At 43.1% G+C, this 18,090-nt stretch overlaps 1 protein-coding gene across 1 annotated transcript in view; it reads left to right on the top strand.

Annotated features, from left to right (window-relative positions):
• The first annotated feature begins 424 nt into the window (after positions 1–424).
• The window catches only part of METTL24 (methyltransferase like 24), a 104,880-nt gene continuing 87,214 nt past the window's right edge, over positions 425–18,090 (top strand). The window contains exon 1 of the mRNA XM_042939571.1: positions 425–742. Coding sequence (XP_042795505.1) covers positions 425–742 — 318 coding nt within the window. The remainder of the gene's footprint in view (positions 743–18,090) is intronic.

Genomic DNA, 18,090 nt, shown 5'->3' with positions numbered 1-18,090 from the left:
ACAACACTAATGCTACAAAATGAAGTTACCAACCAGGACCCCGTTAGGAATGCGCTTTTTCTGGCCATGTAGCTTTTCAACTCCGCCTGGCGCCAGAGGCCAGGGTGGAGGCCCGCCCCCCCCACCTCCTCGGGGACCCCGCCGGAGCCCGGGTTCTGGCCCCGCCGAGCCTCCTGCACCTCCGCGACCCCACCCGGCACGCCGCCCCTCACCCCTTCCAGCGGCCGGCGCGCTCGGCCGGGCAGGATAAGGTTACGCCGAGGCTTCCTTGGACCGCGGGGAGGGAGGCGGGTCCGAGCCCGCGCCCCGGCCCGCGGGGGAGTTCCCACCGTGGGCGGCTCGGGCCCGCGGGGCCACATCCTCGCTGCCGGCCGGGCGCGGCGTGCGGGCCGCCGAGCTTAGCCCCGGGCCCGGCCCCCCTGCCATGGCGCGGGAGAGGCCGCCCGGGAGGGGCTGCGGCGTCCTGCGCCGGTGTGTGGTCGGCGCCGCGCTGCTGCTCGGCCTGCGACTGTGCGCGGAGCTGCGCCGCGCCGGGCCCCGGCTCCCGGCCCGTAGCGCCCCGCCGGGCCCGGCTCCCGGGCCGCCCGGGCCGCACCTGCCGCCCGCGCCCGGCCCGCCCCGAGGCGCCAGCAGGAGGCAGGTGACCTACGTGCGCAGCGGGCGCCGAGCGCCTCCGGAGGGCGGCGGCAGCGGGACGCCGGAGCCGGGCTGCTGCGCCCCGCGCGGGCGTCCCCGCCGGAAGGTCAGTTGCAAACGGTGCAGTCGTGGGCCTTAGACCCGACTCCCCTCCCCGAACGCGCTCAGAGCCCTCCGCTCGGGCCCGCAGGCAGCCCCACTGGGACCTTCAGAGAAGTCTTCTGCTTCTCCCAGCTCTGCCCTCCCTGGAGGCTCCAGTGGTGGCACCCTCCAGCGCCCAGATACGAAGAGGGACTGAGCCGAGTCATTGAGTATTCCACCGAGCGTCCACCGCGTGCCAGGCTCCCTGCAGGCTCGCATCCAGCAGTGAGGGACCAAGTCCTGCTCTCAAGGAGCTTACATTCTAGTGAGGAGGGGCTACGAGTGATGGGCAGGGAAAGGAAAAGAAAGGTGTCGGAGTTTTACTTATATTCTGTGCTTCCCCCGGTTTTCTTCTTGAGGCCTGGCAAAGCGAGGTGGGTATCCACCGTGAGTGGCTTTTCCTCTCTGCCTTCATCGAGGCGATGGAGATCCACTCTCCAGCCGAATTTCCCTTGAGTTCCGCCGCAGACGTTGGCATGGTGGCTGGCACAGGGCGAGAAGCCGAGCCCCGGCGCCTCTTGATGGGAAGTTAATTGGAACCTCGAGGGCTGAAGTAATAACCTGGGTTTGTCTTACAGCACTCGACAGTGTTGCTCTTCCTACCGCATTAACTTCTTGGCTCACACCTCAGTGAGTGGTTCAAGTTCAACCTCTGGTTGTGAAGCCTCTGGCCTTCTTCCCTCCTTTTGGAGCTCAGTAATTTACTAGGTCCTTGAGGATGAAAAGATTAAGAACTGCAGGTATGAGCTTGCCTGGGCCTCACACCCATCAAGCCAACCACAGCCTCTAGGGCAACTTCTATCTGTTGCCTGGCTCACCCTCTTTTCTTTAAAACATCCCCTGTCCCCCACCCCCCACCTCTTGGGGAGAGGGAAAATTCTTCCTTTGACTCTGCTGCTTCCTGTAGCTTCCCAGGCTAACCTACTTTTCAGGATCACACCCCTGCCTTCCTTTGCTCCAAGGCTTGCCTCTGCGGTGCCATACCCCTGCTGTACTTGCCTGGCCATCAGTGTTACCTTCCTGGATAAACTCAAATACTTTTTCCTATCTCTGAAACCTCACTTCCCAAATCTTTTTTTTTTTTTTTTTTAAGTTTATTCATTTGTTTTGAGAGAGGGAGAGAGAGGTAAAGAAAGAAAGAAAGAAAGAGAGAGAAAGAGAAAGAAAGAAAGAAAGAGAAAGAAAGAAAGAAAGAAAGAAAGAAAGAAAGAAAGAAAGAAAGAATCTCAAGCAGGATTTGCACTGTCAGTGCAGAGCCTGACATGGGGCTCCATCCCATGAACCACGAGATCATGACCTGAGCCGAAACCAACAGTCAGACGCTCAACCCACTGAGCCACCCAGGTGACCCCCCAACCATGAATGAAGTCTTAATTTGCTCTTCCACTCCCTTCTTCATGCTCCTAATGCACTTTCCATGACACCATGTTATGTCTCCAGCACATGTCTGCCAAAGGCTTTCCAGGTCCCAGATGCTGTATCAGGTGCCGGGCCCAAAATGAGTTCAAAGTCTGGTGAGGGCGGCACTCGGCTTGGGCCTCTAGTAATGTGACTAAAGTTGTAAATAAGGTCTTGAACTCCAGCTGAGGAGTCAAAAAAGGCTAACCCTGAGGGGACATTTGACTTAGGACTTGATTTTCCTTAAAGGTTCAGGTTCTTTTGTTTCTCTCCATGTCCTCAGATGTCCCCATCAGGCCTGCCCTGCAGTTTTCCTCTCACATCCGCCCTCAGCCTGTGTTGTTTCTGTTGTCACCTGTCCAAGAATCACTCTTAAATCTTGGTCACCACTTGAGACAACAGTGTCTGTAACTGGGGCCTGTCCTGCACATGGACAGTGTTGGAATGCACAGACTCCGAGGGTCGCTGGAGGGGAAGTTCACATCCATCCTTTTCAGGAGTCTGCAGCAGTGATGCAGGGGACAGTGGTGGCTTATACAGGCTGGTAGAAATGGAGGTGTGCAGAGTCTGATCCTGGATGTGTTTTGAAGATGAGGGAGGGAGGAGAAGTTTTTGTTGTTTAGCTTTGGGTTTGGGGGGTAGTGGACAGAAATCAGGAGGTTGGATTTAAACATGTTGAGTCTGAGGTAACCTTTAGAGATCCAGGTGGAAATGTCAAACAGGCAGTTGGACGTATTAGTCTAGAGTTGGAGGAAGCATCCAGGCTGAAGACAGAGATGGGAGTCATCAGTGTACAGGTGGGACTAAAGCCATGAGACTGTAGGAGATCAGCTAGGGAGTGGGGGGTGGCTAACACAAACGAGCTATCTGGGTCTGAGCCCTGGAGCTCAGTTTTATTAAAATTAAATTAGAAACAAAAAAAACCAGAAGGAAATATGTGCATAGAGTCTTGCATGGGATAAGCACTCAATTAATGGTAGCTTTAATATTCACATATCTGTCCTGGGTCTTTAGCCTCAGCCGTTCCCCAAGTGTAATTTGTTGTAACCTATTTCCATTCCTTTGGCTGATGCTGATTCTCTTCCTTGCAAGCCTTCCATCCTCCCTTCCTGTGATTCATGCCCTTTCCATTCTTGACCGCTCAGGTCAAGGGTCATCACCTGGAAACCTTCCCATATCAATCCTACTTCCATGCCAATCTTTCCCCAACTGGGGATGATGACAAATGCATCCTGTTTTGTCATTTGCTTTGTACATGTCGCATGGTAATCCATTTCAGATTGATCGTTTTGTCCCCACAGTTGTGCTTGATGGAAAGGATTGTATTTCCCAAAATGACCCCTTGTAGATGCTTACTCCTGAGACACCGATATGTAAAAAAAATATGAGAATCTTACTATTTCAACCTATGATGTGTAACTCTAAATGACTTTGGTTAAAAATATATAAGAAAGGACTGAGCTTATTGCTATTTTTAAAGTACTGCTTAATTTTTTAGCCTCCTAAGGAAGACTCTTCCCTGGATTTCTTTTTTTCCCCAGCTCTCTATTTATTTACTCTTCTTCAAGATATACATTCTAACTTCCTGGCATTCCTAGCTAGTGGGAATCTTGAATGTGTTTCATTTTCCCTTTTTTTTTTTTCAGTTGAATTAAAATGTTCCTCAAAACCGGAAAGACCAGTTATCCAATCTGTTCTCCCACTTTTGGAAACAGAGTTTTCCATCCCTTATCTCCGTGGGGACAGATCTTACTCCTTTGTAGCCTCCTGTCCAGATGTGCAATATAAGCTGAATGCACCATTAAGTAATTGACAACTAAAGTTCGGAAATTATGTGTTAAAAACCATGGATCTTATTTAAATTTTGCTTGTTGAGAATAATGGTAAACAATGTTATTTAGGTTCTTGGTTACTTTGTGGAAGGCACCTACCAGATCGGTGAAGGAGAAAAAGTTCCATTCTATTTTGAGGATGGCTTTTTGGGTGGATGAAACCTGCATGGAATAATTGGGTTGTGGAGGGTTTCTTGTCAACGTGCTTCCTTTGCAGGTGTTAGAGGCACAAAAATTCAGCAATTATATTGCCACTTTAATCATAGCTCGTGCTTCTCTTAAAGAAAATAATCTGTTATAAAAAAGAAAAGCAAAGTGCAGTCCTCATATAATTCTTTCCCTCTTTCTTCCTCCCCTTCTTTCAGAGTCATGCAAGAAACTAACTCTAAATATTACATCTGCTTTCACATTAGAGGTCGTAGCCTTGGAGCACTGTGAAATCGGGGCACATGATACATGGTGGATAAAAACTGTCTTTTTTCATTAGGACAACCCTAGAACCCATGCATTTTGGTATAGACAGAAGCTTTCCATCAGAGCTCTTAGGCACTAGAATCTGCATACTACATATGAATAAAAATATCGCTGTAATTCTTTTCCTTCCCCCCATTGCTGTGTTTCTTTCTGGTTTTTCTGTCTTTGACATACACTGTGATCACATGGGCGAAACCTCACATGGGTGAGGACTAAGATACGGCCTCCATGATTTATGCTGCTTTCCACAGTCTTGGGTAGATGTTTCTCTTACAGGTTAGCAATCCACCTAAAAGGCAGCACCACAGTACGTGGCTCATTTGCACAGGAGAAGCACTCACATAGGAGCCAAGCTTCCTGAAGAAATTTTTTCTGTCTTATCAGAGATATTTTACTTGACATTTAATATGTTGGAGAGAAAAGTGGCTTCTGAGTCACAGAGCCAGGGAACCAGCAATGTGCTAGATTGGTTTGTTAGTTACAGATCCTTTGGAACAATGTGTCAGAAAAGAAAAAAAAAAGCTGTTTCCTTTTCTGAATAACCATATGGAAAAATTCAGTCTTTCTTCCTCACTTCTCATCATCTTAGTTTTCTAATTCTGTGATTTTCATCAGGAGGGAAGAGGAAGATGCATAGTAGAGCCTTTGATATATCCAACTGCCTTCAAAGTCCTTACTCTTTACAGAACCCTTGAAGGTAGGTTTGAATGGCTTGTAAAATATGGCCCAGCGGTAGTTTCCAGCTGCTTAGATTTTTGCTGTGCACCTTACAACTCCTGTCCTTCAGGGAACAACATTAATCAGTCCTCTCACACTGTCCTTAGGAGGCAAAGCATTTTCATTTTAAACAAAGTCATTGAGGGTAATTGAATGAGCTCCAGCAATATGTGGGTGTGAAATAGCAGTTGCTTGGTTTCACAGAGAAAAGCAGGTTTTGATTAAAACTTGGATGTGCCTCAGATGGAGAATAGACCTCCACACGCCTTCTAAACCCCCACAGTTCCTCAGAGAACATTCTGTGGGCAAAGGAGCTGGTAGTGGAGGCTCCACTGTTTGTCAACAAGTGGTGGTGGAGATGTTAGGTGCAGTGTGTCCAGTCCATTTTCCGAGGACGAGAAAATCCTGTCAGTTTTCTCGAGTGAGATTTCCCTTTTAGTCTGCGAAGAGAATCAAGAGTTGTGTAGTCAAACTGGAGACTGTCAAGGGTGATGGGCATTTGAGGTTTTCCATCTATGCTATGACACCTTTGGAGTACTTCTGCCTCTAAGGAGTTTGGCTCTTTATTCTGTGCTTCATAGAAAGTAACAGGAGCCTGCTTCATTTACCACGAGACACACACAAAAGCAGGAATCTACCAGCGTTGATAAGCTTCTTTTAAAAGCAGCCCTTGGGGGGTGCCTGGGTGGCTCAGTCGGTTAAGCGTCCGACTTCGGCTCAGGTCACGATCTCGCGGTATGTGAGTTCGAGCCCCGCGTCGGGCTCTGTGCTGACTGCTCAGAGCCTGGAGCCTGTTTCAGATTCTGTGTCTCCCTCTCTCTCTGACCCTCCCCTGGTCATGCTCTGTCTCTCTCTGTCTCAAAAATAAATAAACGTTAAAAAAAATTAAAAAAAATAAAAATAAAAGCAGCCCTTGGGTTCTCTAGAGACCTCACGCGGGTCCCCTTCATGGCCTGTGGAGTTTTCTGCTAAGAGAGGGTGGGAGGATTTGCTGTACAAGAGCATTTTTATCCCGTCAAATGATTGAGACAAAATTTAGTTGTATGAGCCTCACGGTCTAGGACCATGGGTCATTTAAACTCATAGCAAGCTGGGTTGTTGGTGAATGGCTCAGGCGGTAGATCTCGCCCGTGAAGAATTTTATTTGAACTGTACAGTTTTTTAAGTATTTGAACATTAATATCATTCGATGGGGCCCACAGTGTCCAGTGGAACCCAGCACAGCACTCTCTCCACTTGCATTACCTGTCTGATCTCTGAACGCATTTGAAGTTGCAACCTCTTAGCCAGACGTCAAAACTGATCATCGTTTTTCCTAAGAAGTGACCAGCAATGTTAATGCTGCTAAGCTCAATGACCACATGGCACAGAAAAACTAGATACGCAGAAACCAAAGGGCCTTTTTAGTCATTCCTAGTCAAGAAAGATGAGTTACTAAAGGCTAGAGTTGGATAATGGGGAGAGTAAGATGTTAGAGCAGTATACTTGGTTAATGTAATGCTCTTTGGGTTATAAACAAGAGAGAATGGACTCTGACCTAACTTAAGCAAAAAAATGCCAAAACAAACAAAAAAAATTAAAGACGACTTATTGGGAAAACCTTGAGAATTTCTCACTGAATTGGAGGAAGAGTTAAGTGACCACCATGTGCAGGGGGAAGGAGCAGGGTTGCCCAGGAAATCCCAGGTCTCCTTGACCTTTTCCCTAAAGTGTTACTGTAACAAGACTGGCCTCCCTCAGCTCCAGCTTACTGTCTTAGATACTCACCTTGAATCAGTCAGCTCTAGCCACAAGCCGTAATCATAGCCTGGGAGCCCCCTCCCTGTTCCAGAAGCCATTCTTGGAGAAAGGGGAAGCCTTCCCTCAGTTACCTCAAGAAGTCAAGTCCTTGGCCTCCTTAACTGTTTGGTATAGTTATTATACAGTTTTATCCTTAAGGTTTTGCTTTCCTCATATTCTAATATTTTAACTAGTCCAGTTCAGGGATCTTGAACCTGAGCACCCAGAAGCAGAGTTTAGGTTTTTTTGTTTGTCTTGCTTTGTTTTGTTTGTTTTTGTAATAAGCCTAGCATCTGTGGCTCTGTGTGTATGTATTTCTCTATTGGTTAACTATTTCTCTGTCTAGATATATTCTTATAGATAACCTTTTTTTTTTAATGTTTATTAATTTTTCAGAGAGAGAGACAGAGCATGAGCAGGGGAGGGGCAGAGAGAGAGGGAGACACAGAATCTGAAGCAGGCTCCAGGCTCTGAGCTGTCAGCACAGAGCCCGATGTGGGGCTTGAACTCATGAATTATGAGATCATGACCTGAGCTGAAGTCAGATGCTTAACCCACTGAGCTACCCAGGCGCCCCAGATAACCTTATTTCCATGTAGCGTTTGGCAGTAAGTTGGCACCTTCTGCATATTACTCATTTTTAAAAATTCATTTGGGTATATGCACACAAGATCTTTGTAGATGCAACATTTTTCCTTTTATTTTTTTTTAAGTAAAAAGTAGTTTGTGGGGACTTTTAATAGAGAAAGTAAGTGTAATCAGTACGTAGCCCATTATCCCAATTAGGGTTCTCAAACTAAAGCTAGAGTCGTATGTTTTTTGTTTCATTTTTTTTCTGTCAATGCAGAGAGTTGCTCTGCAAAATAAATAAATAAATAAATAAATAAATAAATAAATAAAATAAATCTGAAAAATTCTTCAGAGCATCTAAATATTTACAGTCTTGTTTGCAACTGGCTAGTTTGAGTCTCTTTAATATACCATTACTTCTGTATCAGGAGTCTCTTGGTTGCAAGTGACGGAAGCCAACTGAAACTACTCAAAAGAGGGATTCACTGGAAGGGTACTTGGGTAGAACTGAGGGAGAGGTAAACCAGAGAGGCTCTGGGAACTTGACTGTGGACTAAAATGAACCGTAAAGACCTTAGTCATCCCTGTTACTTGGTACCCAAGATGTAGCGGGTATTAATCGTTCTTTTTGACCACACCTTTGAATTTCTCTCCTGTATTTGAGGAATTCTTCGCCTTTCTAAGACAAAAAAAAAACAAAAAAAAACAAAAAAAAACACCAGAAAAGAATTTCCCCATTTTTCCTTGCACCGAGAATGCATTCATGCAACCGAGGCCTAGCATTCAGATATACCTGCATGAGAATATGGTTGTACCTTAGAGATTCAAAGAAACAAGTGGCGTGATGGCTGTGGAGTAGCAATGGTGGCCGACTGGAGGCATTCCGTGTCCAGGTTGGTGAAATGAGCCATAGAGTCTGTGCCCAGCAGTGGGGCAGTGTAGTCTACACTGGCGAGTAGGGTGGTGTTCCTGCCCTTGAGATTCTGCAAGCTAATAAATCTTTAATCAATTCCTTTTCTACTTAACTAGCCAGAGTGGTTTCTATTGTTTACAACTAAGAACCTTGACAGATCAATAAATTAGAACTGGCAGTTTGGAAGGTTACAACTGTAATTTTCTCTCTCCAATTTTGCTTGGTCTATTTAATTCAGATTTTAGAACATGATGATTGGGGTCCGAGCGAACTATGGGCCGAGGGATCTTTCCCTGACAAGATAATAACATTTAGCTTCAGATACTAAATTACACAGATCTGCTAACTTATCACGAGAGACATCAAGCCCTTTTTCATGGCACCATTTGTTCGGGGTGTCGGGCAGGAGGGGGCCACTTTATGCTGTGATAACAAACAACCTTCAAATCTCAGGGCTCACACTAACAAAAGTTTATTTCTTGCTCATGCTGTGTATCTGTCACTGGTTGGCTGGGTTGGGGTGACTCTCAGTGCTGTTGTCATCCTCTCTCTGGACCCCAGGCTGGCAGCGCAGTCACCATCTGGAGGCTTGCCTGGCACCTTGGCAGAGGGGTGAACGCCCCGGAGGGTCTTGCATGGCATTATTAAACGTCCTGGCTGGAACCCACACCCAGCACTCATGCTGACAATCCAGTGGCCACATACCCGTTATGGGAGGACAGAGGCCTGTCCTGTGCTCAGAAATCAGAGAGCTGGAAATGTTCGGTGAGCAGCACTTCCGGCCACCACAGTATGGTAACCCTTCAATCATCCGTATCTAAACGGGCATCGTCTAGGTCATGTTTCTTGTTCGCCGTTCTGAACGCCTCACTGAGTATGCACATTTGACAGTATTGAATAAAGCACGTGAAGCTCTTTTCAGGAGGCCTGGATCTAAAATGAAGCAGACATCTGAATTTAGCAGAACAGGGGAAATAAAACAAGACTCCATTTACATCTTATAAACACTGCTGTGGCGTGTCCTGGAGCTTGTTAGATACAGTGATTCTCATTGACATTGTTTATGTTCGATTCCTTGCACAGAGCAGTGATGGGATGATGGGCTGCAGGTCTTTTTTTCTGGGGAGAAGGCAAGCAAGTTTTGAATAAATAAAGCCATGCATCTAAATGAGCTGAAGGCCTCTGGGGAGATGACTCAAACTCCATGTTTAAACCCATCTTCATAGAGATCACTTACTTTTAGTTGGAGCAAGTTGAAAGACTTCCAAACTTCTTTTCAGGATCTGGCCCCAAATCAGAGGCAATATGCATGTTATACAGTGTTTGCTATTGTGCATAACACGACAGCAAGTGTTTTCAGTTTGTTTTTTATCTGCTTTGAGTGGAGTACAACAAATCACTTACAAATCCTAATTCACAGAATGCTAATTGAGCACAGTGATTAGATCACATGTGGAGGGAGGCCTCCTCATTCAGCAGTTTTGGGGGTAGAATATGGGGAAGCCAGTGAAGGTAACGCATGAGATTCTTGGAGACCTGTTTCTGTGGATTTGCACTTGTCATGAAAGGACTTGATTATCATGCAGCCTCATCTGTGAGATGGGCTCATATTTTCATACTTGAGGCTGGAAGTTTAAATTCTGCTCCCGTCCTCACTGGATGTGTCATCCCTGGTCTAGTCTTTAGTTTTCTCCTCTGTGAAAAGTAGTAGTGCTTAATCCACATGAAAGTTGTCAAGATTAAACAAAAGCATGTAGGTAGAGATGCCTGGCCTATGGGAACAGCTCTGGAAATGAGGATGGTCTCTGTTCAGCCTTGCGTTTCTCCTGGGAAGCAGGCCCTTTGGCATCAACAAGGTATAGACATCCGTGTCTGGGGGTGGGGGGTATAAAGCCTAATATTCGTTGGGATATTTAATATTTTTCATTCTTGAAAATTTTAATTTAATTTTTGTTAAGTTTTAATTTAAATTCCAGTATTAACATACAGTGTTACACTAGTTTCAGGCGTACAACATAGTGATTCAACAATTCTGTACGTTACTCGGCGCTCATCATGACAAGTGCACTTCTAAATCCCCATCACCTATTTCACCCATCCTTCCTCCTTCCTGCCCTCTGGTGACCATCGGTTTGTTCTCTATAGTTAAGAGTCTGTTTCTTGGTTTGTTTCTCTTTTTTCCCCTTTTGCTCCTTTGTTTTGTTTCTTAAATTCCTCAGATGAGTGAAATCATATGGTACTTGTCTTCCTCTGACTAACTTACTTCGCTTAGCATTATACCCTCGAGCTCCACCCATGTCGTGGAAAATGGCAAGGTTTCGTTCTTTTTTATGGCTGAATGATACTGCGTCGTGTATATCTACCACATCTTCTTTATCCATTCTTCCAGCAGCGGACCCTTGGGCTGCTTCTATAATTTGGTTATTGTAAATAACACTGCAATAAACATAGGGGCGCGTGCATCCCTTTGAATTAGTGGTTTTGTATTCTTGGGGTAAATCCTCAGTAGTGTGATTAGCAGATCATAGGGTAGTTCTATTTTTAACCTTTTGAGGAACCTCCATACTGTTTTACACAGTGGCTGTGCCAGTTTGCGTTCCCACCAACAATGTTCAAAGGTTCCTTTTTGTCTGCATCTTCACCAGCACTTATTGTTTCTTGTGTGTTTGATTTTAGCCATTCTGACAAGTGTGAGGTGATATCTCATTGCAGTTTTGGTTTGTATTTCTCTGATGATAAGTGAGGTTGAACATCTTCCTATGTGTCTATTGGCCATCTGGAAGTCTTTGGTGAAATGTCTGTTCATGTCTTCTGCCCATTTTTTAATTGGATTATTTGGAGGGGGGGGGGGTTTGGGTGTTGAGCTGTATCAATCCTTTATATATTTTGGATACCAACCCTTTATTGGATATGTCATTTGCAAATATTTTCTCCCATTCAGTAGGCTGTCTTTTTGTTTTGTTGGTTGTTTCCTTTGCTCTACAGAAGCTTTTTATTTTGATGTAGTCCCCGATAGTTTATTTTGCTTTTGTTTCCCTTGCCTAAGGAGACATATCTAGAAAAATGTTGCTACAGCCAGTGCCAGAGAAATTGCTGCCTGTGCTCTATTTTAGGATTTTTTATGGTTTCAGGCCTCACGTTTCGGTCCTTGATCCATTTTGAATTTATTATTGTGTGTGGTGTAAGAAAGAGGTCCAGTTTCATTCTTTTGCATGTAGTTGTCCAGTGTTCCCAAGATCATTTGTTGAAGAGATTGTCCTTTTCCCATTGCATATTCTTTCCTGCTTTGTGAAAGATTAATTGACCATATAATTGTGGCTTTATTTCTGGGTTTTTTGTTCTGTTTCATTGATCTATGTCTTGTTTTTGTGTCAGTACCATACTGTTTTTGATTATTGCAGCTTTGTAATATAACTTGAAGACTGAAACTGTGATACTTCCAGGTGTCTGATTTGGGGAAGCATTTTTATCCTATGTTAATGAGGGAGAGTAAGTTAATTAGGATGAGCATCAGTGTGTGTGTGTGTGGAGGGGAGCGTTTAGAGGGGGGTGTATGCAGGGAGCAAAGCTTTGTGGCAGCTCCAGAAGTCAGAAAACTGAGCTCCAGGCCTGTGTGTGTGTGTGTGTGTGTGTGTGTGTGTGTGTGTGTGTGTGTATGCGTGTATGCACGTGTGCACATGGTGCGGGAGGGAAGGGTGAGGAAGCAGGGAAGGTGTAGTTCAAAGGAGGCCAGTGGAGTAATCATGGGTTAAATAACTAAATTATTTTTCTGATCCTGCCTTCTATATTTTAGTCAATTAACTGCATACTATTATACTTGGTATTTTATATACATTTAAAAGATAAACTTAGTTTAACCAACACAAAAAACCAAAATTTAAGTATTGACCTTGGTAGTACAGGGAAGATAAGGCCTTCGAGAAGTTTACGATTTAAGAGTGGGGTGGGAGAGGCCCTGTGCTAGGGGAGTTGCAAGTGTTCTTTCATTTAATTTTCAGAAGAAACCGATGAGGTGGGAATTGTCCTCATTTTGCAGTTGAGGAAGCCCAGGCTCAGAGACATTTACCAATTTGGGTAAAACAGAGCTATGTGGGATGAAATGAAGGGTTAAACTCAAAACCCATGACTGTTTCCATTTGCCTGTTGAGATAGGTAGCTAACAACCAATTCTTACATAAGGTAGATTACTTACCAGATAAAAATTAAAATCAAATTAAAAGACAATCATAGGCTGGGAGAGGATATTGAATATGTATCACCAATAAAAGATTAATATCCAAAATATAAAAACACTACCACCAACAAAAGCCCCCCCATACACATAGGTTAAAAAAAAAAAAGAGAAAAAAAAAAAGAGAGAGAGAGAGATAGACAACTGAACAGAAAAATAAGGAGGGGATTACATTATATATATTATATATATACACATTATATTATTATAATTATATTACATTATAATTATAATTACATTATTATTATATACATTATATTATGTACGTCATATATAATATATATATATACACGTATATATATGTATATGTATACATATATATATATATGAGAGAGCAATATGAGTATACAGAGAGATGATTAGTTCCACCAATAAACCATGGAAGCAGATCAAAACACAGTGGGATTCTAGTTTACCCCCATCATACTGGAAAAAATCCAAAGGTCTGATAAAACAGGTTGATGAGAATGTTGAGCAAAAGGAACTTCTTACTAAATGACTTTATCCAGGTAGCTCCCATCCACAATTTCTTTTGTTATGTCTTCTTACTTTCTCCATAGCACTCCTACTTGATCACAGTTTTTTCTTTCTTTTATTCTTTTTTTTTAAAGATTTTTTTTTTTAAAGATTTTTTTAAGTAATCTCCACACCCAACATGGGGCTTGAACCCACAACCCTGAGATGAAGAGTCCCATGCTCCACCAACTAGCCAGCCAGGGCCCCCCCCCCTCCACCTTTCTTTTATTCTTGTTTGCAGTCTTATCCCCCATGAAGATCAGGTGCTCATCTGTCCTGCTCACCACTGCATCCCCTGTGACTATGATAGTACCAGTACATAGTAGGTGCTCAGTAAATATTGGTTGAAAGGATGGTTATTTCAATCATTGCAGTGCTAGACCTATGTGTTTGAGGAACATCTGAATCTTTTGAGAGCTACTCTAGAGTCCTTTTGAGGTGTTTAATTTCTGAATCAAGGTATTACACTACAGATTCTTGGAACAGAGCACCCAGCATTGACTTTGCTTCAAACATTGATGACTATAGAACAGAGGTCAGAAGCCATATCTGGCTGGCCTGTGCCTGTTTTTGTATGGCCCATGAGCTAAGAATGGTTTTTATAAATGAGCACTTGAAACCTACCTTATGATAGGAAACATTAACTTTGTGGGTTTTTTAAGTTTTTTCAATGTTTTTATTTATTTTTGAGAGAGAGAGAGAGAGCGTGAGCTGGGAGGGGCAGAGAGAGAGGGAAACACAGAATCCAAAGCAGGCCCCAAGGTCTGAGCTGTTAGCACAGAGTCCAATGTGGGGCTCGAACTTGTGAACCACGAGATCATGACCTGAGCCAAAGTTGGACAGTTAACCAACTGAGCCACCCAGACGCCCCTAACTTTGTGTTTTTTTTTTTTTTTAAGTTTATTTATTTATTTTGAGAGAGAGAGAGAGAGAGAGTGAGTTCAAGTGGGGAAGGAGCACAGAGAGAAGGTGAGAGAGAATACCAAGCAGGCTTTACACTGTCAGCGCAGAGCCCAATACAGAGCCTAATCTCATGAACGTGAGATCATGGCCTGACCCAATATCAAGAGTTGAATGCTTAACCAACTGAGCCACCCAGGCACCCCAGGTAACATTAACTTTGAATCCCAGTGAAGCAAAATGCCAAAAAAAAATTCCATTCTTCTCATTAGTGGATCTATATTACAAAAAATGTACACAATTGTTATATTTTGAATTTAAGAAATAAAAATGTGTAAATTTGTCTTTTCTCTTGTTATGTAAGTATCTGCTTAATATCTTTAACTTTGCTTCTTGGCTCACAAAGTCTAATGTATTTATTATCTGATTGTTACAGAAAACCTTTGCCAACCCCTGCTATGGAAGTGGACCCAGGGCCACTTAGCTATGACCATTCCACCTGGGGCGACCACTGACCTTCCTGAGAAGAATGGTCTTGACTTCCAACAGGGACCCTGAGAAAAAGTTTTAATCCTCTAACTATTCACAGGAATGTCATTATAAAGTCTTCAAGGTCTTTGTTTTAAGGCCATTGCCATGCAGTGAACATTAAAGTGAGTTAAATCTTGGTGTTTGTTTACCACTGCCAGTTACCCGCCTTTTCTAACACAAGTGTATTTTTTTGGAGCAGACTGTATTATGACAATCAAATGACTTTTCCAGTCAAAGATTCTTTTCCAGTATCTTAGGTCATAGCCCTTCCTACGTAAGATGGCTCAAGCCATGTGCTATGAGAGGTCCAAGACTTTTCCTGCCCTCCAGTGTTCTGATAATACCTGGAGCTTACATATTCTGGTCACTCTCTCTGAATTCCTGCTCAGTGTTCTACCTGGGGCCACTGCTTTCCCCTCTCTGCCCATTTTTTAATCCCCCAGTGTGACACCCACACAGGCCTTGCTGAAGGTCTCAGGGTAATGGAGGGAGATACTAATGCAGTTCAAAACAGAAATTGACTTAAAATTGATTGCTCAAAGTTTTCTTGGCCATTGAGGATTTCTTACTGGCTGTATTTGCTTCTTAGACTCATGCACCATTGATCCTGCCTTCCCTTGCCTATACTTTAATTCCTTTCTTCCCTTTTCAAGGCTTCAAGCTCCACTCCCATTCTACTCTGTTGACTTTCCAGAAAATTCCAGATACATGTCATTTTCTTACTCAGGCAGTTTATCTTCTTCTGGTTTTCTCTCTCCTTGCAGGCCTGGCCTAGAGATGAATTATGCCACTCTGGTGGGAATTGGCTGCAATCAGTGTTTGTTTTAAAAAATCATGTTTCCCCATCTTCTCAACTGGTAGACCACCCATGTAATGTGCCTAGCACAGTGCCTTGGATGTAGTGAGCACTCATTACATGTTGGTTGTTCTTATTATTAGGAGGATTGTGCCAAATTAGTTCCAGTGTTGGTCCCCTCATCCTAACTATGGCAGCTGCTTTTGTATGGTATGGGGAATTATATGATTAGGACATTTTTGGGACCAGCAGTGTATTGCTTCATGCAGAACTCCCCTTTTTCCTTTATGCGTGTCTTCATCTCCTCCTTTGATTTTTTGGGCTCCCTGGTGAACTACATTGCCTTCTGTCTGCCATGAAAATGAGTTACACAGAGGGTGCTGACATGAATATTAGGGTTCAAGAGTTCCTGGAAATAACCCAGCCAGTGCATTCTTTGGGATATACCCAAGAGAACTGAAAACATAGGTTCACACAAAGCTTGTACCTAGATGTTTATAGCAGCATTATTCAGAAGAGCCAGAAGTGGGAAGCAACCCAAATGTCCACCAGCTGATGAATGGATACTCAAAACGTGGTATATCCATAAAGCGAAATATTATTCAGCCATAAAAAAGAAAGAAGTCCTGATACATGCCACAATGTGGATAAACTTTGAAAACATTATGCTAAGTGAAAGAAAACAGTTACAAGAAATAACATATTGCATCTCTCCATTTTAATGTAATCACCTGAGTGGGTAAATTTATAGAGACAGGAAGTAGATCAGTGGTTGCCAGAGGCTGGGGGGAGGAGAGAATGGAGAATGGGGTTTCTTTTTGATGTGATGAAAATATCCTGCAGTAAAAAAGTGTTGATGGTTGAACAACCTGTGTATATATAAAAAACCGCTCAATTGTTTAAAATGGCAACTTTTATAGTATGTGAAATATACCTCCAGTAAAAGTAATGCCCAGAGGCCCATGGAATTTATGACCAGGGTGAAACTACATGCTTTTCTCTGTTCAGTTAAAGATACATTCACTGTGGGAGAGTCCTGGACCCTTGGCCTGTTGGTGCTCATTAATGGGGATGGGCGTGCTTAGCAGAAATGTAGTGTCTATGTGTTTGTTCCAATTGGGCATTTGTGTTAAAGAGAACAGCAGTTATACGGATACTTCACTTTTAAAGTTTTTTTAATGTTTATTTATTTTTGAGAGAGAGACAGAGTGTGAGCAAGGGAGGGGCAGAGAGAGAGGGAGACACAGAATCCGAAGCAGGCTCCAGGCTCTGAGCTGTCAGCACAGAGCCTTGATGTGAGGCTCAAACCCATGAACCTTGAGAGCATGACCTAAGCCGAAGTTGAACGCTTAACCAACTGAGCCACCCAGGCGCCTCCCAGGATACCCCACTTATAAACAACTCTTCCCAAGCTTACAAAAGCTTGCTGCGTCATTATCCTAGGTGGTTCTCATAATAGCCTTATGAGTGAGATGGTTGTTATTTCCTTTCTACCAAGAGGCACTCTGTTAAATTACTGCTTCAAGGTAAATAGAGGTTTTAAACCAGGTCAGATTTAATACTCTTTCTACTCTATACTATGCCCTACATCCATGCTGAAATCTGGATCTCAGAAAAATATGTTGATTACTATAGATTTTAGGTTTGATATTAAGGCTTCTTAGATATTTTCCAAGTCAATTAATATATTTTAAAGCTTAATTTTAGCTATTTTTTCAGGGTGGAATTTCAAGCATGCTTTCCATTGCTTAAGAACAAATTTGAACTGATTGTATAATTATGATAGGGAATATTCTTTTGAATAGTGAATATTCATTTTGTACAGAAATAGTAAAAAAAAAAATGGCTTATTTAACTAATGTGCACTTATAGGACATTAACCTCAATCAGAAGCAGAGAGCTACATCAGTTTGGAAACCTAAGTGTTTGACTTCATTTTGGTACCCAGGATACAGAGAATTGTTTTGGAAAATCTGAATGCCTGGGCCTTATTCCTGGACAGGGAATGTTCTTATTTATAAAACCAAACCACTAGCATAGATTGAAGTCTGTTTACACATATAACATTGTGTCCTTTCTCATTATGGTGATATGTTGAGACAAGGAACAGGAAAAAAAAATACTATATATATAATTTTGTTACTTAAAAAATATAGGTAAACTAGGATGCTGATAATTAAAGGTACATATGTTTGGTCAAGCCATTAACTTAATAGAAAAAAACAGATCAAAAGTGCTCTTAAGGTTTATAAATTTAAAAAAATAAATAAAACCATATAGGAATGGGAGAAGTGAGTAAGGGAAGTTGGAAATTTAATTTTCTGTGTCTTTTATTCAAGGAGTTTTTGGATTATAGTTATTTTGAAGGCAAAAATTTTCAATTTAAAAATAGAAGGGTAGAAATAGGAACAGATTGGAGTTTGGTGGAAAAAAAAATTAGAGACAGAGAAAAATACAACAGGGAGGCTCTGTGTAGGGAATTCTTATGTTCAGTTTCTTCTCAAATTTCCTGTGGCTTGTGTAGACAGGAGTTACAAAATTTGATGAAAACAATCCGATGGAAGCCATGGACAAGCATTCCAGAATCACGAACATCTGTTTGCACACACATTTGTTTGCAGTTGATTTCAGGGGGAGCATGGGCCTCATGAAGCCC

Source organism: Panthera leo, chromosome B2 (genome assembly GCF_018350215.1).
Source record: "Panthera leo isolate Ple1 chromosome B2, P.leo_Ple1_pat1.1, whole genome shotgun sequence".
In the NCBI taxonomy this organism is placed as follows: domain Eukaryota; kingdom Metazoa; phylum Chordata; class Mammalia; order Carnivora; family Felidae; genus Panthera; species Panthera leo.
The sequence above is the reverse complement of the archived record's forward strand: the minus strand, read 5'-3'. Positions and strand labels throughout refer to the sequence as shown.